This window comes from Aulonocara stuartgranti (assembly GCF_965226115.1).
Source record: "Aulonocara stuartgranti genome assembly, chromosome: 16".
In the NCBI taxonomy this organism is placed as follows: domain Eukaryota; kingdom Metazoa; phylum Chordata; class Actinopteri; order Cichliformes; family Cichlidae; genus Aulonocara; species Aulonocara stuartgranti.
In genome coordinates this window covers 15,970,475-15,996,610 of record NC_138952.1, presented here as the reverse complement: position 1 = coordinate 15,996,610, position 26,136 = coordinate 15,970,475, and the positions used below count along the sequence as shown (strand labels likewise).

The following is a 26,136-nucleotide window of genomic DNA, read 5'->3' as shown; positions in this document are numbered from 1 at the left end:
TCTTGGAAGAGAGCAAAGTAGAAGCCAAAATATATGAAATAACATACGAGACTGGAGCAAAGTTGGAAAATTATATTTGCATTTCACATATTATATATATATGGTGCAGTAAAATAAGGTTAGGGGAAAACATTTATTCATTGCCCAATGCTGGCACATCTACAGTCGTGGTGATTAATCTGGATTATCCATACTGGGGAAAACAAACAAACAAACAAAATAAATAAATAAAGAAGCGACAGGTTGAGCTTTACATATAAATACTGGTGAGCTTTATGTCTAACTATTGATAATCTTTGTAGAGCATAATTTATGAAACCTCTACTAAATTGATACATTATAAAATAAAGGTAACCATTAATCTGCAGCACAAAAATGTATAATGTAAAAAAAATGTATGACCAAATACTCATGTATGACAATTAGGGTGCTGGTTAATAGTAATGGTATTGATGGAGGCCGGTCTACCTCATTTTGGATCAGCTGGTAAATGAACGTGACTTCTCCCCCCCCCCTTTTTTTTTCTTCTTCTTTTTGCTTGAGACTGAAAAACAGTAGTTTTGCCACAAGATGGCAGTGTGCTTGACTGATTTATATTACTCCCAACCCTCAAGAGAGCCTATGATGAGGACTTTATGATGAATATTTGATTTATTTTAATAAATTAACATAAAAATTAACAGAGCTTTTCAACTGCATCCCGCGCTGACCTGTCAGAGACCCCCTTTTTGTTTGTTTTGACGTCCTTTTCTTTTAGACCGTCTTACCTTACATAACCAAGCACAGACTAATTACATTTGAAATGCATTGGACTACGGGTGTTTGTCAAGGCAGCTGTTTCTTTTTATAAGCCTCTTAACTCGATCAGTTTCATTACCACGTGTGACATGTTTGAAAACCATAATTATTCCACAGGCAATACATGAAGGATGTTACACAAATGCTGCAGCTGTATTAAGCTAAAAAGTCACTCTAACCCTAGCAAAGGTACATCTATATTTCTAGACTACATTTATGGTAAAATATTATATGGTTGTACACGTATTGGTGATAATAGTGTGAGAAGTGTTTAGGCTATATTTATTTTTCTTTCAGTTTTAGCATCATTTCAGGAACTCTGCCTGGATTATAAGCACTCTAATATCTCCTGATATGTTTTTCTCATCAAACACACCTTTTACGGCCACAGTCTTTCCACTGGTGACACACGGCGATTTGCATTGAGGCTCCAGTGGGCAGGCAGCAGCAGCGCTCTGCGGCTGATTCCTGGTTTATAAAACCTTGATTGGACGGAGTAAGTCACGTTGGCCGCGAAGCTGTGAGTCTGATGCTGCACCATTGTTCTCCGAGCAGCCGGAAGGAGTGCCTGTCTAAGCACCGCTGTACACCTCAGTTGTGCCGATACTTCCAGTATCATTCGGGAATCCGGGGCCGGGTTTAACGGTCTCACACTGGTGGGTGATTTCCGCAGAGGCAAAGCCGTGACATGGTGCTGGGGGCAAAACTGTGAAATCCATTGAGAAAAGGGCGTCATTGACTGACTGGATACTGATGATAGTAACGAAATGAATGGTGAGTATTATCAATCACAGGTAACAGGCCTATATTTGAACACTTGCATATTTGATGAAATTACGGACAGACGGATTATATTTGTTGCTCGCGTCTTTTTACTATTTCCTGAGGTAAATTGACGATTTTACGTTTGCCAGCTGTTTGTCAGTGCACTGGATGGTACATTTGTTTAACTACACTGGGCATCACAGCTCAACAGTCACTCTGCTTAGGACATCTGCTACAACTAAATAGCCATTAAAATTTAGGAGCGATTTAATACTTTTTCTTCAAATTAAACTGGTGTCCATTTTATTGCTCAAACGTTTTGCGCACAAAGAGTTCAGCTCAGTGTTTAGATTAAAAAAAAAATACTATGAGCTCCTTTTTGTGCGTCACTTTTGAGTGAGCACATGTGGGTAACACAGGCAGACTGGTATATGGCCAACTGTCCTCTCATGTGGACTGCTAGAGGAAGAGAGTCTAGTCCCCTGCAGAGCCTTGTACAGAACAGGCAGGGGAGGCAGCCAGGCTCTTCCCCTCCTTCCTCCCCAGGGATACCCCCACCTCCCCTCTGCCTCCCAACTATAAAAGGAAAGAGTAGCTCACAAAGAGATTTAGATAAAGCTCTGTCAATCATTCATATGTCAGTGCTGATATGGCAAAGTTTCCCTGGCGAAGCCTGTGTACGGCTGGTGTGATAACAACAAGAAAGGAGAAAAAAATAGTAAATATTGTGATGCACTTTACATCAGATGATACAGCAAACTCCATAAAAACATATTTCTTAAGGGCACATTTTGTACAGTCTCTATAGATTTTCTAGCTGTCCTAAAGACAGATTAGATTTGCTGCAGAGGATCAAATACTATGCACATCTCTCGTCTTTATTCCTTACAGAACAGAAGCGGGTCGTTGCAGTCTGATATTCTAGTTAAAGGTAAGAGAAAATCTTGCTTATGCTATTTGAAACATCATATTGCCAGTTTTCACAACACATTAACATACTGGATCTGTGCCTGTGAAATAGACGGTGCTCAAAGCTCGCACAACTGTTGCTATGCTGCCACAAAAGACCCTCTAATAACAAGATATGATGTGATGTTGATGCAGACAACAGTGTTTAGTGAATACAGACAGCTGCGCTATTCTCTTTGGTTTATACTAGAGAGAGATGCGTCTGATATCACTGTGATGAAAAGGGGACATATTCTTTATAGAATATGCTATTTTTCATGTTTCGTCTTTATTTTTTCTCAATAAATCACCAATCAAAAAGAGCAAACAAAGACCTCACCATGCAGCTCTAATGTATTTGTATGTAATGCAAATCTATTCTTATTTGAACTGTCAGATTTTTTGTTTTACACCAGACTTGAACATGGCAGCATCATTATCCAGCACAGCCTTCTTTATTGTTCATCTGCCAGTATTTTTTTAGTCTTAAGTCCAAGTTTGTAGCCGTGTCCAAGCATGCGGCCATGTACTGTACATGCAACCATTTTTCATATTTGCGGTTGAGATCTGAAAGGTGAGGAGGTGGGCTTTGTGTGAGTGTGTGTGTGCATGTGTGCGAGTGTGTGTTTGGGGAATGGGGCCTCTCTTCTTGTGTCTGTGTATTTTTCTTCCTCAATCCATCTGTTTCAGACGATCAGCATCCAGTCCTCAGAGGAACAGAATTTAATTAGTACATGTGGCACAGAGTGAAAGGACACTGAAACATTAAGTAGATGTATTTACTTGTGGAAAGCTGTATCATTAAGCTGGCTTATTTGAATAACTGATTCAGCCATGCTGGTATTACATACTGTAGCACAGATGGCTAAAGCTCGATAACAGTAAATGTAGTCCATTGAAGATTCGCAGGAAAGGTGTGATGGCTTAGCAGCACTTAGAGGAGTCTCTCAGCAGGAGGCTGGTGTGGGTGAGCTGTCTGCACACAAAGTTCACATGCACGTTTAAATCTATTTTGTGTCCTTTTAACAGCAAGAATTTGTGGCTTTAAATTTGACCTTAAGGTTAGGCGAGATGTTCTGAGTTGGGTTAAGGGTCAAACTCTAAGCTGTTGCATTGAGGATTAACAAGTTTGTGGGTTGTTGGTTTTTTAAAAAGTATTTGTTAAACAAAAATCAAAGAATATGCTGAAATTCGAAATGTATTATTTTGCTTTTCAGTCCTCTCATTCCTGTTCATTCTTCATTAACATCGTAATTTTTGGACTATGTGCAGTTCTTTCTCTCTTTTTTTTTTTCTATTTTCCAAGGTTTCCGAAATATCTGAAAAATATCTGTTTCACCCTCCCATTCCCATCAGGCTAAACACTAAATTTAAATTTAAAATAACACTCTCAAAATGAATACATTACTTTATACATAAACTACATCTTGATGCAGCTCATTTACCATATACACGGACACACTAGACAGCCTTTCCTTAGTTGCCACACAAACAGAAGATATAAAAGGTGTGTGTACATTGCAGGAATTAGAAAATGTAACATTTTTTGGTGTCTTTATTGTATGTTATACACAGTTTACCTTCTGGCAACAAAAACCAATTGGCTTACTCAGTAATTCTGCCTCCCAATGTGTTTTTCATTAATTGCACGTGTTAATTGATGCCTCTCTTCTTCACAAACACAGAATTTAAATCATAACATCGACAGCTTGTATAGAAAGAATGGAGTCTGAACTAATATCAACCTTTTAGATTACATAGCAGCTTTGTGTCCCTCAGCAGGGTTTGTGGTTCCAATTTAGAAGCTTTTGAAGTGATTTTTTTGTGTGTGTCTTTGGCTCCTTCCTGGCTGCGCTGTGCCGAGTTTTCACGGTTCAGGATTGTGCTCTCTTGAGATGTTGCCATGACACCTATTTGGAATCTTTTGTCTGTCGCCAGCTAATCGAATGTCAAGAAAAAAAAAAAGAAGACGCATCTTTCTGGCTTAATGAGTTTTATTTGTTAGTGAAAAGTAAACCATTGCATAAATGCTTTTATATATCCAGTGTGAACGCAGCCATTTCAACAGAATTAAGTGAATTAAGTGAGCCTGTAATTATGTGCTTTAACTTTACATTTCATTTTATTACTACAGGATATATTTCAGTTTTAATTGAAAATAAATGCTGTTTTTTAATGTAAAACGACAATTGAAAAGAGAAAACAATCATTTCCAAATCATTAAGAGGCTACGTTTACATGAAAATGGTGGAAAAATGTAGCAAATGTAGAAATTAAGAAATGGTGATGTTTAATAAAAAAAGAAAAAGTTTTTTAAAGTTGAGACTTTGGCATGTTTGCGTCTGTGTTGCATCATCTCTCTGAACTGAAGAAACCAATTCCTGTACTTTTAAAAGCAAAATGTTTCCCTATTTTTGCTTGATATAGCTTTTCAGCTGCTCGAAAGCTCAGCAGTCCTTTGGAGCAGTTTTCATTTCATAATATTGTGAATGGCTGACAGGTGACAGGCTGGATTAGCACCTTGACACACAATGTGCTTTGGTATTGTCCCGCATACTAAAATAAGCAAGGCCTTACTTGTATAAGACATTTGGATGGCAGCATATGTGCTTGATATAATTCAGCATTACCTGGTGCTATCACATATGTGTACAGTAAAGTGCCCCTCCTATACGCACTAACGCACCATCACATAGCAGCAGTGACTTCTAAACTATGGGATATTGCCAACCTCTCGTGGGGAGAGCGCCTCCATAATTTTTAAATGAATGACTTATATTTATATTTATTTCTTTGCTTGTTGGAGTGTTTTGAGGATGTAGTTACAAGCTTTGTTTACTGATAGTTACATCAGGTATGTATCTGTGTGATTTGTTGGCTCTTTCTCAACTTGTGAGAAATGTGTTGCTGGCTTCAATTTTAAAATGAGCACCCATCCAAATATTTTCTTCTGCTTATACAATTTAGGATTGCAGTAGAACCGAATCCTGTCACAGCGCAAGAGGCAGGGTACACTCTGGACAGGCTGCCAGTCTGTTGTAAGGCTAACACAGAGACCGACAAGCATGCACACCTATGGTCAATTCAGAATCACCAATTAGCCTAACAAGCATGTGTTTGGAGTGGTGTGATTGGCTGAGGAACTCGCACAGGCACAGGGAGAACATGAAGAAATGCCCTAACTGGCATCTTGATTCAAACCCAGGATCTTCTTTTTCTAGGGCATTAGTGCTAACCACTGCACCACCATACTGCATGAGCATGTATTTTACATATAAAACCCAATATGGTGTCTTTGTGCTATTTTTGCTTATAAAGCTGGTTTAAATCATTTGCATATTATCTGTTCCTATAATTGTGAATGGCAGAATCTAGAATATAAATGTTTTTATGTCAAAAGGTGGGAACTACATGTGACTAGCAATACACATTCACTAGTCACTTTGTTAAGTACACTTTGCTAGTACCAGCTGGACCCTCTTCAGAATTCTTTGTGGCGTTCAGCACAGTGCTGGAAAACTTCCTCAGAGATTTTGGTCCATACTGATATGAGAGCATTGCTATAGAGAGCTGCTATAGATTTATTGGTTGCGTGTCCATGACGCAAATCTATGGTTCCATCACATCCAAAAGATGCTCTGCTGGAGGGACTGTGATAAGATGATTTGAGCTTCATGGTGCTTTATCCTGCTGAAAGCAGCTATCATTAGATGGGTACACTGTGGTTATAAAGGGATGGATGGTCAGCAACAGTACTCAGAGAGGCTGTGGCATTTAAACAATGCTCAGTTGGTACTAAGAGGGCCAAAGTATGCCCAAAAAAATATCCCCCACATTACACCACTACCATCTGAATATTGCAGCAGAACTCTTCAGAGACTCATCAGACCAGGCAACATTTAGTCAAGCTTCTGTTGTCCAATTTTGGTCTGAATTGTAGCTTCAGTTCCCTGTTTTTAGCTGATAAGAATGGCAAACGATGTGTCTTCTGCTGCATGATGCAGTGAGTTGCTGCCATGTGATTGGCTGATTAGATATTTGTGTTTAATAACAGTTGCTGTACATAAGACAGCATCTGTGAATGGATGTCTGTAGTGGAGTTACTCTCAGTAAAGGCTAGGATATATTATTTGAACTATATATTATAAATTAAATGTGTTATATAAGAATTTATAATCCTAACTAACAATACCTTAAAACAAAATTTAATTAGGTGTGTATCCTGGATGCTAATTAATACATATTTCTATCAAGAGATATTTTGTGTCATTTTTTTTTTCTTTTACTCAAAGTCACCGCATATAGTAATCACATTCAAAGCTGGCCTACTTAACCGTTTTTCTCAGATAACAGTGAATGTTTTGCATATAAAAAAATATTCAAGATCTCAACATGATACTGGCTATATATAAATGATAAGGCTTGTCTGCAGAATATGAACTCCACATCCCACAGCTTTCCCAGCCTGCGTGAAAGATAAAAGCAGCCCTGTCTCTATGAAATGCTTCGGCAGCTCTGTGTCTGCCAACAAACCGGCTTTTGCGAACTTTCAGGAGGCATGGGAAAATACAGTCATAAATAAAATATAGAGGCATGAATAATTTAGCTCATCATTGTGATTGACGTGAGGGTGAGGGTACCTGATTGTGCCTCCACTGCGTGAGACTTGAATTACAGCAAATCAAAACATCAGTCTGAATGTGGAGCGTCTTCGCCTTCATACTTGTCTGCTGTGCTGTGTTTTGATCATTAACACTTATCAACAACAACAACAAAAGGAGTTATCGTGAGATGTTTTCTTAAAGATTCAATTTCAGTTCAGTCCTGTAGTTTTGCTTTATTAAAACACTGTTAATACTGTTTGGTGTGAAGCTCCCATGAAGCTATACCTAGAATATTCCCAACAGTAATTTGCAACAATAATAATTACAGTCATTCGTATGACTGCCAATTATTTCCACCTCTTTGTGACTGAACAGTGGTGCATTTAAATGTGCTACATTAGAGCACCCTTTTCTGTCGACCCATGCGTTTAATCAGGATCCATGCTTCCTGTATTCTTGTACAAGGAGGAAGAACGGATCAATGATTCCCAACATCGGGTTGTACTGTAGCTGCAGAGGCTGCAGCAGGCATCACCAGGCTGTAGCTCCTCCGTGTGCTGAGTGCTGAGCAGTGGGCTACACTCCCTCTCCCCTTACCCTGCCTTTCCCCTCTCTTTCTTCTAACTCCACCCCCCCCCCCCCCCCCCCCTTTTTTTTTTTTCATGTGTGTGAAGCAGATCTGTCTGCAGCCCGAGGCAAGTGCAAGTTAACAAATGTACAGAGCGCATGCGAAGTCTCATTTGCATAAATCTGTAGATGTCGCAACATTTCCTTAAACGAATTCCCTTGTGTTTAATTGGGGATATTTTTTTTCTCCCCACCTCATGTGCATTCTTGTGTACGTCTTTCAAAGATGATTGAGAATGCGAACGACTCTATTTGACAACGGATCAATTATTTGCAAAATTTGTCCACCTGACCTTTATTGCACCGCAATGGAAAAATTATGAGATGTTTGCTTACTGCTCTGCACCTAACCTGTGTCATGGCAGACCAACTGCAAATATAACAAAGCTCAAGCTTGACTGCAGCGTTTGCACATCATTTTTTTTATATGTTAAACAGCTCCATGATCTAAGAGAGTTCCATTATATAAAAAAGACAACTTATAATGACTTGTTTTCTTTTTCTGTTAACATTTAGTTCTTTTTTTTTTTTTTTATTCTAACCACCCACTGTATTGATTATGTTTGGTGTGTGATCCCCGTGACTGTGTGGTCTCCAAGTACAGAATGGAAATTAGTATGTTTATTACTGAGGGTGTTTATTTAGGACAAACGACACTTCACCCCACACAAAAATATTCTACTGTATTCTCTAATCTAGAAAACGTTTTAAAAAATAGGAATATGTGAGCATTGCGTTTGTGTCACTCGGTGGCAGGGATCCTCCACTGACATCATCTGTAGCTGTATAATCATCCAGGCCACAGCCTCTCCTCAGGGGAGTCCAGCTGAGACCTGGTCTCTCTCTCTTTCTGCCTCTATCTATTTATTCCTCTCTCTTTCTTTGCCAAGCTTTCTTTCTCTGTTTCAAGGTTGCCGTTTATGGTTGAGTGTGACACCAGTGATAGATGACTTCGAACACAACATCAGACTGCCTGCATGGCTGAGGATCTTTTGTGGTTTCGGGATTTTTCTGTGCTTTGTGATCCCCCTCAATTGGTTCTGCTGGAATGCTCCCTCAGTCACCCAGACAGAGTTTGCTGCAATGAAAATAAATGTATCTGATAATCAAGAAAGAAAGATGGAAAGGAAAAAAAATGAATAAAACGATCTGCCAAGCCATCTGGGCTGTATAAATGTGGACTTCATCACTGCGGAAATTCTAGTAGGCTGTGATGCTACCAGCCATATTGAATATCATGGGCATTTTATGGATGCAGACGGAATAAGAAAGCAAGATTTCCTAGCGTATATGCGGTCTATACTCACCCAACCTTTCCCCTATTAACCCATTTGGCAACCTTTGTATGTGTATGTGTCATTAAGGCAGCTTTTTGTCAAAATTAGCCTTAGCCTATATAACTTTATTATCTGGCCATTTCACAAGAATCACATTTTTGGCTTCTTGACTATTGTCAATCCAATCTGCACTTGTCTTTTTGGTTTCTGCCAACTCCTATTATAAAAAAAGGCCTGTACTGGCTATTGCACTGATTACACTCTGTAATCATTTTGATTCCAGTAAAACTGTAAGTAAGTAGAACAGCCACGGGACATTTCTGTGTATACCACAAAACATAAAAGCTCAAAAATGCTTAAAAAAGCTTTTCAGTGTATGTGCCCACTGAGCAGTCATAGAAATGAACAGTGTACCATTTTGGATCTTGGTTTCAGTTTTTCTTTATTAATCTTTGGTGTGTGCTCTTTGCATATAGAGGTAATTATCTCCTTCAACTTACATATGCATGTCACTCAGTGGTTAAGTAGTTAAGTTGCAGAAAAGTCAAGTTGTTAGAAAAGACTGTCAAAATGACAATCACAGTCTAACCTTAATCAACCGGTTGTGGTACACTGTATTGTGCTAATACAAATTGTTCCACGAATCAACTAAGAGAGACTTATTCTGCGTTGAAACTATGGGTTCCACTGCAGATGTGGTGGTGATGTAACATCGATCTGCCTTGTCTGCTGCTGCCTGTTGGAGTCATCCATCATTCAGTATTGTTTCTTTATGAACTATTCTCCATTAAGATGTGCTTTTCCAGTGATTCCATCAGTGCCGATGTGCATATTTCGTGGTGCGTTGATCTTTGCATTCTTTGCAGATGTGAGTGGGGTACCTACCTTATCTGGTGTTTTTTCATTTTGTCTTTTCTTAGCAAATACTTTTCTTTCTACGCTTTTTTATTTTATTTATTTATTTTATTTTATTTAGAAAGAGGGGCACTACATATTAATGAACATTTTAACAAATGTAAATATGCCAGATTATAGCCTTGGACTAATTTCCATCTGCAGACCCTCTGGCAGGTTGGTGTTAAACACAAGTTAGTAAAAACATACAGAGACACTATTTACAGGTCATGTGACAAGGACAAAAGCGGTGATCACATTATACTAGAACAAACAATGACAAGAAGAGTGGACACAGAGGACAATATAGATAACAATAACGGAAACACATCAATTATATTGCACAAACCCCAGTATTGCACATGCCCTGACTGTCCTGATATTGCACTGACCCATTACACTAATAGTTGTTTCCCTTTTTGTAATACACTAACTCTTTTTCACGTCCAATATAAAGCATGATTATTAAACATGATCACATGTTTGTGTGTCCCTCAGCCGCCCTTTTAAGTGACTCTTAAAGAGGGGTGACTTGTACTTTCCCTCACTGACAGTGGAAGACTATTCCAGAAGCTCACTCCCTGATATGACAGAGCATTGTGTGAAAAGGTGGTCCGTCTAAATGTCAATTCACAATCACCTCTAACAGTGGCTCGAGTCAGTCGAGACCCGGCAACACTGTTAGACTTTTGTTTAATAAAATCACTTATTGGTGGAGGCGCCAGACCACGTATAGCTTCGTATATTAGACAGGCAATCTTAAATAATTTGAAATTGGTAAAATTTAGAAACTTGTATTTATCTAAAATTTGACAATGGTGATATGAAAAAGTTTTTTTTTTTTTTTAATCTAATATTTTCAATGCTCTTTTGTAGCATACTTTGATTGGCCCAATAGCAGCAAAGCTCGTATAAGACCAACTTGTAATACAGTATTCAATATGAGCCGGTATCATAGAGTGCAGGAATGTAATCGCTGTGTCTGTTAATGATGTGTGGTTATGTCTAAAGTTCTGTATATTAACATTTATAGTTTTCACCACTTTTTTAACGTGTTTTAAGGATAATTTTGAGTCTAGTAGCACTCCCAAATACTTAAATTCCTCAACATTAATTAGTTCTTGTGCACCCAAGCAAACTTTTTTCTTTTAGGTTTACTAAAAAACACTGACATGGTCTTTTTAACATTAAGGCACAGGCATGTGTCATTCAGCCATTTTTGTAAATCATGTAATGCCAATGAAAGCTGATGGGCTGCATCATCAGCAGTTTTGGCTTGTGTAAAAATTACCGTATCATCAGCATACATAATCGTGTCCACATTTTTGCACACATTGGGCAAGTCATTTATATAAAGTGAAAATAACAGGGGGCCTAGAATTGAACCCTGAGGGACACCTTGCGTACAGGGTGACTTGCTATTCTTTATTCTTTATTCTTTTTGCAACACATAACAGTGGTAGTGCTTGCTTATGCACCCTCACATCAATTGTCAGTATTAGCTTTGGAGGCAAACTGCTAACTACTTGGATATGAAGCTATACTGAAAATTTGAATCTACTCAACATATTGTTTTTATTGTTGTTTGCCTTTGGAAAAGCAAAATGGAAGCACTGAAGTGCTTGTTGTGAATGACAGTAGATAACATTGTGATCTGCCCTGCTGGTACACCTGAGGGAGATACTTGGTCATTGTTGATCTCGACAGGCTGAAGAATCAACCATCTGGTCTTTATGTATTTGAACATACTGTGAAATAGTTCTGTTGGGTGCCAAGAAGGATAATGACTATGATGAAGGTGATGAACAAGGTGGGTGCAATAATTCATCCTTGGTTCACTCTATTTTCCTCAAATAAACGTTGTGATTCATGGCCACCGTTGCCAATGAATTGTTGATATGTTTTCATGAAGACAGACAGTTCAAAGCCAAATGTTTTAGTAAGATTACTGAAGAATTTATGTAATTGTTAGTTTTAAATGTTGGATGTTAACTGAAAACATGCATATCCAGGTCTTGTCTGCAAGGCCCTGGCAACAGTGATTTGCCTACTCCACTATAGCTGCTAAATTTAAAAAGCAGGACTTTAAGATGTCATGATTTACTTTTAATTCACTACAGTAGAAGCTTTTCATGTTGTCTATAATTACAACAGGGCTGCATTAAGGCAGTTCATTTGTTTTAAACCTTTCTTATATATATATATATATATATATATATATATATATATATATATATATATATATATATATATATATATATATATATATATATATATATATATATATATATATATTTTTTTTTTTTTTTTTTTTTTTCAGTTTCTTTTATTCTTCAGTTTCCTACATTTAGATAAATGAAAAAGGCTGTTGGAGTCATAGCAAATATAGGTCACAACCACTGGTGCAATGGTGTAACAAATGCCAACTCTGTGGCTTATTTTATGTAATAGAAGAGCATATACAGTATCCATAATGCTCATGGGTAAATCATTAAAGGAATATAGATAAGGCTGTAAATGGCATATTTCATGAAACGTTCTGTAGAAAGTGATAATAAGAACAGCTAAAACTAACAATTGTATGTGTATGCATTATAACAATAGGACATATTTTTATTGTTGCAGCCAAAATATTACTTGTATTTTGTTATGACATGTTATGTTCTGACAAAACAAAAACAAAATTTGGAAATGGGATAGGTTGGTTAGTTTCTTTGTTCCCATTTTCAGAAAGAAGCTGGTAAAGTAGAAAATATAGCTAAACATGCTGCAAAGATAAGACATCCATGGCATCCAGGTTGAAGAAGTCCTGATTTTTATAAGTTGCTGTGTCAGTGTTTTCAGGTTACTTATTCTAGCAATGATAGAAGAGTAATGAGGTGGCTAGTGGTCCCATCATAGCAAGGAATTTCAGGGTTTGAATAGACTGGGTGGCTGAGGCTTTGTGTGTAGAGTGCGCATGGGTTCTCTCCGGGAACTCCTGCTTCCTCCCACAGTCCAGAGACATGACTTTTAGGCTAATTGGTGATTCTGAAGTGGCCGTAGGCCTGAATGATTCTCTGTCTTTCTGTGTTAGCCCTGTGATAGAATGGCAACCTGTAAAGAATGTACTGCGCCGCTCATCCAGTGACAGCTGGGACAGACTCCAGACCCCCCACAACCGTAAATTGAATAAGCAGAAGAAAATGGATCAATTGATGGAGTAAACCACTGTAATGAAATATGTCAAAGGTTTTGTAAAGCTTTTGTTTAAGAGAGGAATCTTGCTTTATTATTAATAAATAGATATTACACCCACTGGTAGAAGTAGTATACTCTGGTATTGTAAAAGAACTTTAATTTAAAAATATATATATATATACATAAATACCGAAGGTGTAGATGTGATTTATTTAAAATTCATGTTGGATTTGAATAAGATAAAACCTGATGTAGGTATATCACCACTTGCCTCTTTTACAGAAATATATTAATATCGATGTTTTTTAAGTTACAATGGAAAAGATGGTACATTTAGTAGCTTTGCTTTCAAGACTTGCTTTGCAACACAGAATTCGATGCCAGCAGGCATAAATCAGTGTTTCTCATGTGCCCACCTATCAATATAACAATATATGCCAAGTCATTGACATTTATTTTCTCAGAGTCGTTAGCAGAGCAATCATTTTTATATTTAACAAAGTATGAGGATAAGTAGTTCAGGCTTTCCATTAGTATGCTCATTTATATCAAAGAAGAGCATATACGGTTAGATGCAGTTTTCCAGTTCAGTACAGTAACCATGCAATGGATGCGATCCATGTTTTAAAAAATGAGAAACTTATCTCAATCAAGGAAAATGAAGGCAGCAAAATATAAAATGACAGATTTAAAAATGAATGAACGTTCTTATTGTTGTCCTGCAGTTAAGAATTAGAAATATTGCTCTTTCACCAGACTGTGGTCTTACTGGGTTTATTAGATTGAACAGGTCACCCTGTTGTTGTGTCTGTGTGTTACTTGTACCTTTTTACTGGTGCAGTTGTTAAAATGCTTGCTTGTTCTTTGGTCCTTCTAATTCAACCATAATGGCGAACTGTAATCTCTGAGTGCATTGTTGAAGTCTGCACTGTTGGTACTCTTCCTCTGGCTTCCTTTCTGCAGTAAGTAACCACTTACTGCAGAAGTAACCACTTCTGCATATATATATATATATATATATATATATATATATATATATATATATATATATATATATATATAAAAAGAGCCAATTCAATGACCACTTCCATTCTAGAAAAAGATTTTGACCGTCAATATCAATCCTCAGTGTAATCACTCTAATACTACTACTAATGCAGCTACTGCTGTTTTCCATAGTGTAGCATGTTATATGGTAAGGGAAAAATCATCAATCAGGTCTTAAAACATCACCAAAACATTATACAATAACAAAACGTGTTCCTTATTAAGTAGTATGTGAGTTTATAGTTATAAAAGTCATAAAATACCAATTGTGGTCTTTGAATGTGCATGAAAATAATGTGGCAGAGTATGGAAGAAAGAGGTGAGGAGACAACAGATCTGTAGAGTAGGAGGAGCACAGTGCTGTCAAGCTGAGGTTCAGCGAGGACACAGATGACGATACAAAAAATTGCAGGAGCAGATTAGTTCTGTTTCCTTGAATTCACATCAAAGAAACAGCAGAAACTCACTGACGTGATATTATCAACTAATAAGTTTAATTGAAACCGTATAAACTAACTCAGTATTTAAATAATATCCACTTCATAGCTTAAAAAAGCTGAGGAGTATGAGGATTTCTTTAAGGGAGGGAAAAAAGCCTCTTGTCTTAAAACTATCCTGTAAGAGGAAGTGCAGGACTTTTATGTTGACATACGATCCTTTTGAGTGCGAGAATGATGTTTTGGCTCCTCGACTGCACTAGCCGAGGCCTCACTGACTCTTCAGCAGAACTTCCTGGCATAGGAAGTGTTAGGAGCACGCTCTCTACAGCACTGACAAATCTTGTTTCCTGTGGATCTCACTTTTCAGCCTCTTTCAGGTACACAGCATCTTTATAGCTCCAAGCTACTTGCAGACAGATAACGATCTATTTTTGCTACCTTTATCCAGGATAGTCTTTACAAATCAGCACATTTTGATTGTGTAGCTTAATGCTTTCTTTTCCCATCTTTCTCTGCTGTGTTGTTCTTGGCATTGAACACTTCCTCTTTTCCTTTTTGTTGCCTCACTCTGTTTCTTTTTCATCTCTCCCTCCCTCCACCTCTTCCTCGTTATCCTTCTCCCCCTCACCCTTCCCTTCTCGATATGCTCTCTGCATTCCCCCCCCCCCATCCCATTTTCCCACTGGCCAGCATCTTTCACATAGCCCCCCCCCACCCCCTTATAAATTTCTCCCATATTTTTTCATTCTCCTTTTTACTCTTTTTACCCCTCATACTTCTCCCACCTCACTCCCTGCTCCCTGCCCCCTCCTCTCTCCAGCTCATGTTGGTAAAAATATCTGCAGACAGCAGGAGCAGAGGCACGCCTGACTCTCTCCCCCTCCCTCCCTCCCCCCTCCTCTCTCTCTCTCTCAGACATCCCACCCATGTGATCTCACAGACTGCCTCTGCTCTGCTCCACTCTTCTCCAGTCAGGCTCCTGCCTTTCAGCCGGCTGCAGCTAATGAGCCTTTGTGTGGCCAAAAAAGACAGCAAGAGACAGAGAAAGAGAAGAAGAGAGAGAGAGAGAGAGGCAGTTAAAATGAGATAGACTGTCATCTTGCAACAATAAAGCATACGGTACCGACAGTGCAGTCAGAACAGGAAAATTACCAGTCTGTCTCACACTCCTGCACCCTTTTTTTGTCATGCCCGTGGAGCTCAGGGGTCGTTGCAAGTCAGTGGACTGAAACAAAATGGGACTCTCTTCATTCATCATGTTTCACTTTTTTTGAATAGCCACATTTGTGACTGTGCTGCTGTACTGCTGTGAGAAGAGGTGAACGGAGTCACACTCAGCCAGTGGATACAGGTCAGTTGTTCCTGTGAGGGGGCAGGCCATGCACAGAAGTGAAATGTGGCCACTGTAGGATTGATGTGTCATGACTTGCTCCAGATGCCACAGGCTTATTGGCATCACTTGGGATGAGTGTTTTGAGCTTTGCGTTGTCAAATCGGCTTATTGTTATTGTGGGAACCTTGTGAATGATGATGGGTAAATAATTGTATTCATAATGCAAGTGTGCTACAGTGCTGTGCGCGCAGCTGATTAAGGATAAGAGTTGGGTTCCACAGTTGATGTGTGTGCCGACAGAGGCAAACACAGGGAGGGGCTTTCCAAGCTGGCTTTTTTGCTGCATTATTTTCTCTGGGATTTTCTCTCTTGTACCATAGTGTGTGCTGCCCAGCCATGATTAGTGGTAAGGCAACAGTGAAGACAAAGAAAGAGCTGTTGGAGAGCAGCAACCATCTCTGTTTTTTATTTAGCCACGATGAGAGAGGTTCACCCCATGTTACCCACAGCTCTGTGGTTTATGATGTCATTTGTATGCAGTGTTAAGATTTTAACTTTTCATGCTATCACAGCTGAATCCAGATGAACTATTATACACTCGTCTGAAGGAGAAACTGTGTATAAATGCATCAGCAGAATTTGCTTAAATATTAACTTCATTCTCTAACGTCAGAGTTTTATTGTACACAGTATGTTAGACTGGAAACATTGCCATATGGGAAAGCACTAGTTGTGAGAGTACATTAGAATCTCCATGGAAACCACTTTTGGTATCAAAGCCTAGTGCAGCCTTATCTATGGGCTAAGCATACGAATAGGTTTCCAACAATAGTGTCTAATTAGGACCCTCAGTAGAAAATGGACTAAAATTGCACAGGTCATTTCTGGTGGAAATTTCCATTCCTGTTGGCTGACAAATTAAGTGGATTGTGAAATAAACCAGTTTCTTTGCTGTTTTTGATTTGAGACCAGCAGATTCTATTAATGAAAATGTAAAATATCACAGGGCAGGCTCGTGTAATCTAGTCTGTCTTCAGTTAATCTTATTCTTGTAATAAAAGTGAGTATTTTGATCTTGAGTTTCCTGTCAGCCATTCATTCACTTTTCTTTTCTTTTTTTTTTTTAAATCTACAAGCTCAGGATACAGGCTCCCATTTCTATTTAAAATAAATAAATATATATTTCTCTTTGGTGAGAAATCTTTTCAGTGAGGTTACCCTGACTGACTCCTCTCCTCTTCACATTCTCCCAGATGGAGGACGCCTCACATTCCTTAGTTGTAGGTAGAGCTGTTGACTCTGGAGGTTCTCCAAATGCTGGTGTTGCCATGTCACTGCACTGAACAAGCACATCCTCCCGGGAACAATGACCCTCTTGCTGGCAGTGCTAGTCCTCTCTGGGTTGCACCTCTTTCACAGGCAGCATGTCTCTCAGGCAGCATTTGCATCTGTAATGATTTGATAGCAGAGCCCAGATGAAACACTGAGGCTGTCTGTGAATGGAACTCCCCCACAAGCTGCTCTGGCAGATAGACGGAGTGGGACTGGGTGAAGATGCACACTGTCTTTACTGATTCCAGGTTCTCAGAGAGAAAGGCAGCAAGGGAAAAGCTGCCAGTCATAGCAATCCTTGCTGTGCTACTGCAGCACTATTTCACTGGCCTTATTTTGAAATGTGACAAGACGTTCCAACTACTGCTGTTAAAGCAGGGAAAACAAGTAATTTACTATGTTAAAATGTCGTTCCTAATCAATGTCATGTAAATACTGATTACCACTAAACAAGTCCTACAATGTTGCAGGTCATTAATTACACACTAAAGAATAATGGCAGGATATTTATCAAAAAAAAAGAAGGAAAAAGGAGAAACTGATAGTTATTGCAGTGTCGTAGAGCCAGTTTCTGTAATCATAATTAGTTTTATTTTATTTGACTGATGAGCTTGTTCTTGTTTATTTGTCTAATTGCATCATCACTCAGGGGAGTTAATGGACCCTCTCAGTTGACATTGAAGTGGTCTGCAACACTACAACACAGCATGACATGCTAACCACAAACAGCCAGCTGAACCTACACGCAGATAACAAACTGCGCACAACATTGCTGTCCAATATTACTGTAGAGCTCATGTTTAAAATATGTTTACATAGCAGCGCTGTGGCGGCTTTCTCTGGAAGATTTGTTGCAGTGATCATGTCTATTATTCCATTGTTGCTAATATCTTTGCGGTGCTTTATGATGCATGATTACAGAGTGCATTTTTCAACATTGTTTCAGCAGTTACAGCTTTTCACAGTATAGATTTTCACTCCAATTCACGATGGCTCTAACTGCATTCACCTGAGGCCTTTTCTTTATCCTCTGTAGGAAGCCTTCTTTTTTTTCCAAATAAGGGCAGAGCATTTTGAAGAGAGGAACAATTTATGCAGGAAATTGGAACATGCAAAATTGAAGTTGTTTTTTTTTTTGTTTTTTTTTTATTGTTTTCAGGGGGTTTTTGGAGATAGTGACTGGATGTCCCAGGGTCTAGATTTTGATGGTGGACAATCAGATGAGGTGGAAAAGGAGAGGAAGAGTGATGCACGATTGACGTCTTGAAAGGGAGTGTGACAGATTACAATGACTTTATAGACCAAGGACTAAGTTTTGTTTGAAGAAGGTAGCTTACTGGACCAGAGTACCGATGTTGACATTTTTGAATGAGGTGAATCTGAACGTGTGGGAAAACAGAAGTGATGGAGGAAAACAAGAGCGGCACGATTAGCCCATAGTACAGAGGGGACTGGAAACTAGACATGAAATTGTTCTCATACTTGTACATGAAAATGAACATCTTTGGGTTTGCACTTGTATTAAAATTCCACATCCCATGTAAGTGAAAATTTTAGTGTATTCTTTTAAGAGAAAGACATCATTTTCGACCAGTGCATATATTTTTAATCACTTCTGTGTTTTATAGCAGCAATTAAATTGCAGACACCTTAGATTTTGCATATTGTACATAACTTCAACCTGCGAAGTAAAAACGCTAGACAAGCTGGTCCATTTTCTCTTTTTTTTGAACCTCTCAATCAAAGAGAGTGGAATGAACTTCCTGTAAGGAAGACATAGTATATAATTCGCAGCTTTCGTCTTTCTTTTTCTGCCCCTTTGTGCCAAGTGATCAATTGCCAGGAGAGTGCCTGGGAGCTGAGACAGTGGCAGTGGAGATTTTGTGCATGTTTGAGTAAAAGTGATGGTGGGAGAGTCTGGCTGGTTGCTAATTGAGCGAGTTGAAGATTATGAGGGCTCCGAACTGGATGTTAAATAATGTGTGGCCCCTCTGCTGTCTGTCGGTTTCAGGTGCAGATGCGGCGGGCCATGAGCGGAATACTGAAGAGGAAATTTGAGGAGGTGGAAGCCTCCTCCTCCCCGTGCTCTTCCGTGCGGGAGTCTGATGATGAGGTCTCCTACAGTGAGAGTGGGGATAGCAGCGACAGTGTCAACCCCTCTGCTTCAGGCCCTTTCACCTGTGAGTGCCTGCATCTTTTAAATTTGTGCATTATATTCAGTGACAGTAAGATTAATGTTTTCATTTTGCCTCGTGATAGACAAAGCTAAAGGACTGAAAGGGATTTTTACGCAAAATCTGAGCCAGCCTTATTTTGCAGCCTACAGTTATTGCAGGATGCTGCTCAAAGAAGACAAATGTGCATGTCTGTCGATAGCGGAATGTAATATGAATTTACAGTCATGGCTGTGCATTAGAGAGGAGAGGAGGCAAAGAGTCTGGTGCTGTAATAAAAGGGAAGCATGCACAAGCAGCCTCCCTCATTAGTAACATCATCAGTGTACTGGCCCAGCCAGAGGAAATAGCTGATTTTGTATCAAGCTGCATGAGTGCAACATTACTGGTGCTGCACATGTAAATGCAATATCTATCTAACGTATCTAAAAACAAGATTATTGTTTTAAATAATGATTGCTTATTGCAATCTAGTTTTGTTTGTTTGTTTTTAATGAGAGCAGCCCCGTTGAGAACAGACTCATGCATAGTGGGTTATGCATTATTAATTGTTTGAAATCAGCTGACTGATCAGTTAATTGTTTAGTCTTTAAAATAGATAAAACAATTTCTAGATCCCAGTGTAACTCTTTATTAGTCTTTTCTTAAAATATAAAATCAGCAAAAACAAAACATATTCAGTTCAAAATATATGTAAATAACAAACCCCCCAGCACATTTCTAGACAGAAAGATGAAATCATCAAATGCACTTTAAAATATTTACCTCTTTATGATGAATCCATTGAAACATTTGCAGATTATTTTTCTGTAAGTCAAGTAATGAGTTTCCTCAGCTGTAGTTTAGAGTCCAATATTAATAGGATAGGGGTGAGATACAAGTAGACAAGTGAAATGAAGAAGCCACTAAAGAAATGCAAATATAATTTTGAGCTGAGATTTTATAGGTGACTCAGAGGAGCCCCCTTGTTAAAAGATCTCACAGTATGTCTGGGCTCAAAAACGACTTTGAATAAAAGAAATCAGTCTCAGAGAAACCTATCACAAAAGACACGTCTCCTCTCCAGGTTTCAAAGGATACTGAAGTCACTTCTAATAAAGAACACGGTGCACATGTGAATCTTACGGTTAAAGACATGCGATGGAATGTGAATGAAATAGATTAAACAATACTAGGTCATTAATACTTCGGGGGATATTGAAAACATTCAGATGCTGGCTGAAAAATCTCAGTAATTTGATTCTTAAAAAAGAAAAGAGCCACATTTGGGCAGCATGTTTGTGTTCCTGTGTTTCTGCACAGTTTGCTTACTTGGTTAATTTGGTGTTACTATTATTGTTGGGTCTTCCAATATACAGCGTTTTGATGTGTGTGTTGTTGGGATTATGGTGCTATATAAATAAATAAATAAATAAAAGGTAATCCAGGTAGAAAGAAAACAATGTGAAATAAGAGTTTTTGATGATGCCTTTTTGCGTGTATGAATGACATACATAGGGACGGGGGCCGTTTCCTCAGTAAGGGAGTTTAGAGACAGAAGTTTTGTACTGCATCTCTTGAGGTTCTTCTTGGCCTCTGTGTCAACCGCAGCCGCCGGTAACCGGGGCCTCGAAGGTCAGCTAATAGCAACAAGAGAGCTGCGCACTGGGAGACAGCGCTCTTGTGAAGTAACATGCATGTAGTGATTGAGTAGCTTGGCAGACAGATGAAACACTTAAGTCCTGAGTGGCTTTGCTTTACATCCTTTGCTGTGGTGTTGGGCAGAGAAGAAGAAAAACATCTGTAGTCTGTTTCTTTTAGAGTGTCTACGAAACAGTCAGATCAGAGTCTGGGGCATTTAAAAGAAGACCTGTTAGGACAAATTTCATATATGAAATATATTCATCATATGAAATCTGATTACATAGCTCTTAACATCTTTTAATTGTTTATCTATTGTTTTTATAGGTAATGCTACTCTTCGCTTCTTCTGCTCTTCTCAGCAGTCTTGCTCTCTTAGCTCTACACGTGTAATGAAATGCATTGTCTGCTTTTGCATGGGGTGGAGAGCTGTTGGAACCAGATGGTTTCTATTTGTCCTGTCTGTCTGATAGGGGGGTGAATACTGGGAACACTGCTCCTGTGAACCAGCTCTCTCCATCTCTGGGCCAGGCAGGGGATTATTTATGCTCCAGTGTTGCCCTCTTCTCTGCACCTCCCCCTTGTAGAGCACTCCTTAAAAAGACACACTAAAGACTTGCATGCCAAGTGGAAGCACAGAGACATGATGAAAATCTGTGCTAATTCACGACATTATGTCTATATCCATCTATAGCTATATCTCTCTATATAATAGATAGATGTAGACATATAAAAGAGAGAGGCTATTTTACATGGATGTAAAATAGTTCTACTCTAGCAGAAAAAATGGTAAAAATATATTTGAAAAAATCAGCAGTTATAAGCTCTTGAAGTAGAGCTGTAATCCTTTCCACGTGGCGTAAGTTAATTATCAAAACCATTTTACAACAAAAACAAGAATTGCATGCATACACTGTACTGTGTTCAGACTTCCTGTTTTCCTTTTCAGCTAACTCAATATTAAAGAGGGAGAAGCGCTTGCGGACGAGAAGGGTGCATTTTGAGAATGTGACAGTGTACTACTTCAGCCGACGGCAGGGCTTCACCAGCGTGCCCAGCCAGGGAGGCAGCACACTGGGCATGTCCAGCAGGCACAGCTGGATCAGGCAGTACTCCGTGGGTGAATTTGCCCTAGAGCAGAAGAGGATCCACAGAGACATGCTCAGAGACCACTTGAAGGAGGAGAAACTCAACTCAATCAAACTTAAGGTGAAAGCATTTTTATTCGTTTCTGAACAAAATCCTACCTGTAAATCTTTTTTTTTACTGTGGATTTCATGACCTACATTCAGCAGATGTCATTGTTTGTGATGAATTTTTCCTGAATGATTTATCGTTTCAAATAAACCAGATTGTTGATGCTGATGTTTAGCTTATTATTTGTGCTTGAATATTTTTTTCCTTTTTGTTTTTAAAGCTGACTAAGAATGGCACAGTGGAGTCTGAAGAGGCCAACACACTCACAGCAGAGGACATATCTGATGATGACATTGATTTGGACAACACAGAAGTAGACGAGTACTTCTTCCTGCAGCCTCTTACCACTAAAAAGCGTCGGGCACTGCTGCGCTCCTCTGGGGTAAAGAAGATTGATGTGGAAGAAAAACATGAACTTCGGGCTATTCGCATGTCCAGAGAGGACTGTGGCTGTGATTGCAGGGTTTTCTGTGACCCTGAGACCTGCGCCTGCAGCATTGCAGGGATCAAATGCCAGGTAAATCCTATGACACACATGCTATAGCCTCATGTTCTATTTTCTGACTTGTAAACAGAAAAAAAACATGCGGCCCATTTAAAGAGAATGTGCTTACATGAATAATTTATAGACTACATGAAAGAACTTGCTTACATGTTATTTTAAAACAAAATCTGTACATTTTTTTTGCTTTTCTGCTTTCAGGTGGATCGTATGTCATTTCCATGTGGCTGCACAAAAGAAGGTTGCAGCAATTCAACTGGAAGAGTGGAGTTCAATCCCATTCGCGTCCGAACGCATTTCTTGCACACTATAATGAAACTCGAACTGGAGAAGAGTCGTGAGCAGCAGCAGCCGTCCCCAACCAACGGGTACCACGGCGAAGCAAGCGACCTGGGAAGTGGAAACCCTTTTGCTCAATCACAGCACAGGCTGGAGTACTCTCTGTCAGATGCAGTTCCACAGGCGGCCAGCATGCACCTTCAAGCTGCAGACGACATGGAGGAGACACTAGATGATGAAGACGAGGAAGAAGATGAAGAGGACGAGGAGGAGGAGGAAGAGGAAAACGACGAAGATGAGGACGATGAGGAGGACAGTAGCAGCGTTTGCAGCGGGCTGTCTGATTCCAGCACACAAAGCTTGGCTAACAGCGACTCTGAGGACGAGGAGGGGGACGACGATGATGAAGAGAAGTCTGAGAATTTTGAAGACGACATGACGACACCGTCGATTTCTCATACCGAAGTTGTGCCCTTATCCTCTGTGCTGTGTTACAGTGATGGCTCTGTGGGACATGACAACCACATTAATGGGAACACTTATTTAATGAACTCCTCTCCGGCTGAGTACTATCAGCTGGGGGGCACGAGCGCCATCTCCAACGGCCAAACCAGCCAGCCTAGTGAACCTTATGGGGAAAACTTGGCATTCCAAGATCCAGTTAGTACGACCAACGGGAACGTGGCCCAGAGACCTTTCAGCGTCACTGCTGAGCAGTACACAGACTACTCTAATCATGCTGAAGAACAATACGCAGTCAATCACCATTTTACTCTGAGCGGTGGTGCCCCTACCACCCCGCTGACCTGTTATACACCTGACCCGAAGAATAAAGTTTTGTCCAAAGCGGCGTTTGAGGACCAGGCAGAAAACGAGAACCAGGCTCCATTTCAAAACTACCTGAACAATAACAATCAGAGTTCCTACAGCAGTCACAACTCATGTATGACAACTGAGCAGCCACCACAAGAGTCAAGTCTCAACGGACATTCTGACCTGACCTTACTAGCAAACAACACTAAGAACCTGCCTTTACCAGACCACTGCCCTGAGGTCACAGCCATTTAGTGTGCCTCGCCTTTTTAAGTATTCTTTAAGTAGTATTGCGTCTTCAAGAGGAACATGATCATGGCCTTTTTGGATTATCTGACCTTAAATTTCAAAGCAATTCACTGCGCCGTAATGCATTTTCAGCTGTAACTATAAAGCCACAAGTTCATTATGTAAAAGGCTTTGAGGTGCTTTTCGCTGTCTCCAGTACATCGTGTGCTTAACTGCAAAATCGAACGTATCAAAAAAAACATCAAAGCATAATTTATGTCACGCTGTGCAATGTATCCTGTAATTTCAGATGTAAAGTTCTAGTTTTAAGCAGATATTGTACTGTAGATGGAACTTTTCTATGTCTGCTATATGTGTCAAATGTGCAAAAAAAAGGCTTATTGTCAATTTATTTATTGTTTTTGAAGTATGTGTATACTTATTGTAAATGTTTTGATAACAATACGCATGCCGTTTTCGGAATCTCAGTGATGTTTGGGAAAAAATGCCATTGTTTTATATTTTTAAAAAAAAAAGTGTTGTATACATAATGTACATTTTTCTTCTTGTTTTCGTCACAATTATATGCTTTTCTATGGTTTTGGAAAGCATGAAAAAGCCTGAAAACTTATTTGTATGTTTGGAATATGATATCAATGGAAATGTCAAAATCAATTCACAGCCTTGTTGGGGCTGTGTTGGGGTCCAGTGGCATGCAGTTGGTTTGAAATGACTTCAGTTTTCTCCCCGCTGTTTACTCTTAGAATAACACAATTAGCATGTGTCACTATAAAAGAAGATTTTTAATGTGAAGACTTTTTTTTTTTTTTAAATACAGGGATATTAATGAAGTCACACTTTGACATATGTCCAAAAACTATGAAATATTTATCAGTAAAATAGAATTAATTTGAACAGTAACTGGTCTAGTGGACAAAATATGTCCTCTAGAAATGTGCCAGTAATGCTGATGGGATTTCAACATTATACTGTCTAACAACTTAGATGTTTATTTACGTAAATCCCATAAAGATTTTAATTTTTGTTTTGTATGACTAATGGTTTAAACAGATTTTCTCTTCTACAGAAAATCCTTAGTAAAATCAGCCGATGGGGCATTTCATCACTTTAACAGTGCTTTATATTTGTATTTTAAGCATTGTTTGTTTGGTTAACAATATACAGTTATTAAAACTATAAGGGGTAAACATGTTCAAGGTTGACAATCAAAACTTATTTTCAAATAGTACACAGTAGGGCTCCTGGGGTCCTGTAAGCCATCAAAAATGACAACCAGATACGGAAAGAATATTTACCAGAAATGTATAAATAACCTTTAAAATCACAGACAAGATGGAAATTGAAGTGACTGCTCAACAAGTGGAGGACTGCAATACTTCAGTAAACAGCGCTGCTGTAATGCTGGTGTTACCTTGAGCTCCCTGCTCCTGCATGAATACTGATATTTGTCCCACTTCCAAGCTGCAAATATCCGCAACATCACTATAATCAGAAGACTTGGCGCAAGAGTTTGGCTGGTTTTGTGCGACACTCGAGTAGCTGGGACCTGTCACGCCACGTGCCACGAAGGAAGTATACGGACTGCTTTCAGGCAATCGGTGGCATCGGCAAAGCCAATAGTTCTGATTAACTGTGCCAAAGCATACAGTGTGAGAAGGCTAATATGATGACATCCATGTGGGAATCCTGTGTTTGGTTTTATGTTCCAGTATTTATTACGAATGATATAATGAAATGTGTATTTATTGTGGTTTATTAAAAGTCTGTATTGAGTAAATTGCTTCTCTATCTTAAAAAAAGTCTTCTGTTTCATGCTGGTTGTGAGTTGTAAAACATCATGTGCCTGATTTATTTAATTCGATTTCGTATTCTGTGAAATGCATATGTTTTGCACAAAATGGTAATTTTTTCGTTCTCATTGTGTTTGGTTTCAAACTGTAGATAGACAACTTCACTTGACATGATCTTGAAATAAATATTAAAATTTCTTTTGTATCTAAATCACTTGATATATTTTCATATTCAAGCACACAAAGTGAGGAGGTTACTGAAACAGA

General features: G+C 39.0%; 1 protein-coding gene across 4 annotated transcripts; it reads left to right on the top strand.

The window, feature by feature from the left end:
• Positions 1-222: 222 nt before the first annotated feature.
• On the top strand, positions 223-26,059 carry csrnp3 (cysteine-serine-rich nuclear protein 3). 4 transcript variants are annotated; one of them, XM_082507534.1, is made up of 6 exons: positions 223-1,572; positions 2,455-2,494; positions 19,257-19,425; positions 21,989-22,248; positions 22,457-22,753; positions 22,940-26,059. In XM_082507534.1, the coding sequence occupies exons 3-6, from the start codon at positions 19,263-19,265 to the stop codon at positions 24,083-24,085; spliced, it is 1,866 nt and encodes a 621-aa protein (XP_082363660.1). In that variant the 5' UTR covers positions 223-1,572; positions 2,455-2,494; positions 19,257-19,262; the 3' UTR covers positions 24,086-26,059. The 4 variants fall into 4 exon arrangements, with proteins under 4 accessions (XP_082363660.1, XP_082363661.1, XP_082363662.1 ...); XM_082507535.1 differs by lacking the exon at positions 223-1,572 and adding an exon at positions 2,257-2,281; XM_082507536.1 differs by lacking the exons at positions 223-1,572; positions 2,455-2,494 and adding an exon at positions 15,566-15,931.
• The last annotated feature ends 77 nt before the right edge of the window (positions 26,060-26,136 follow it).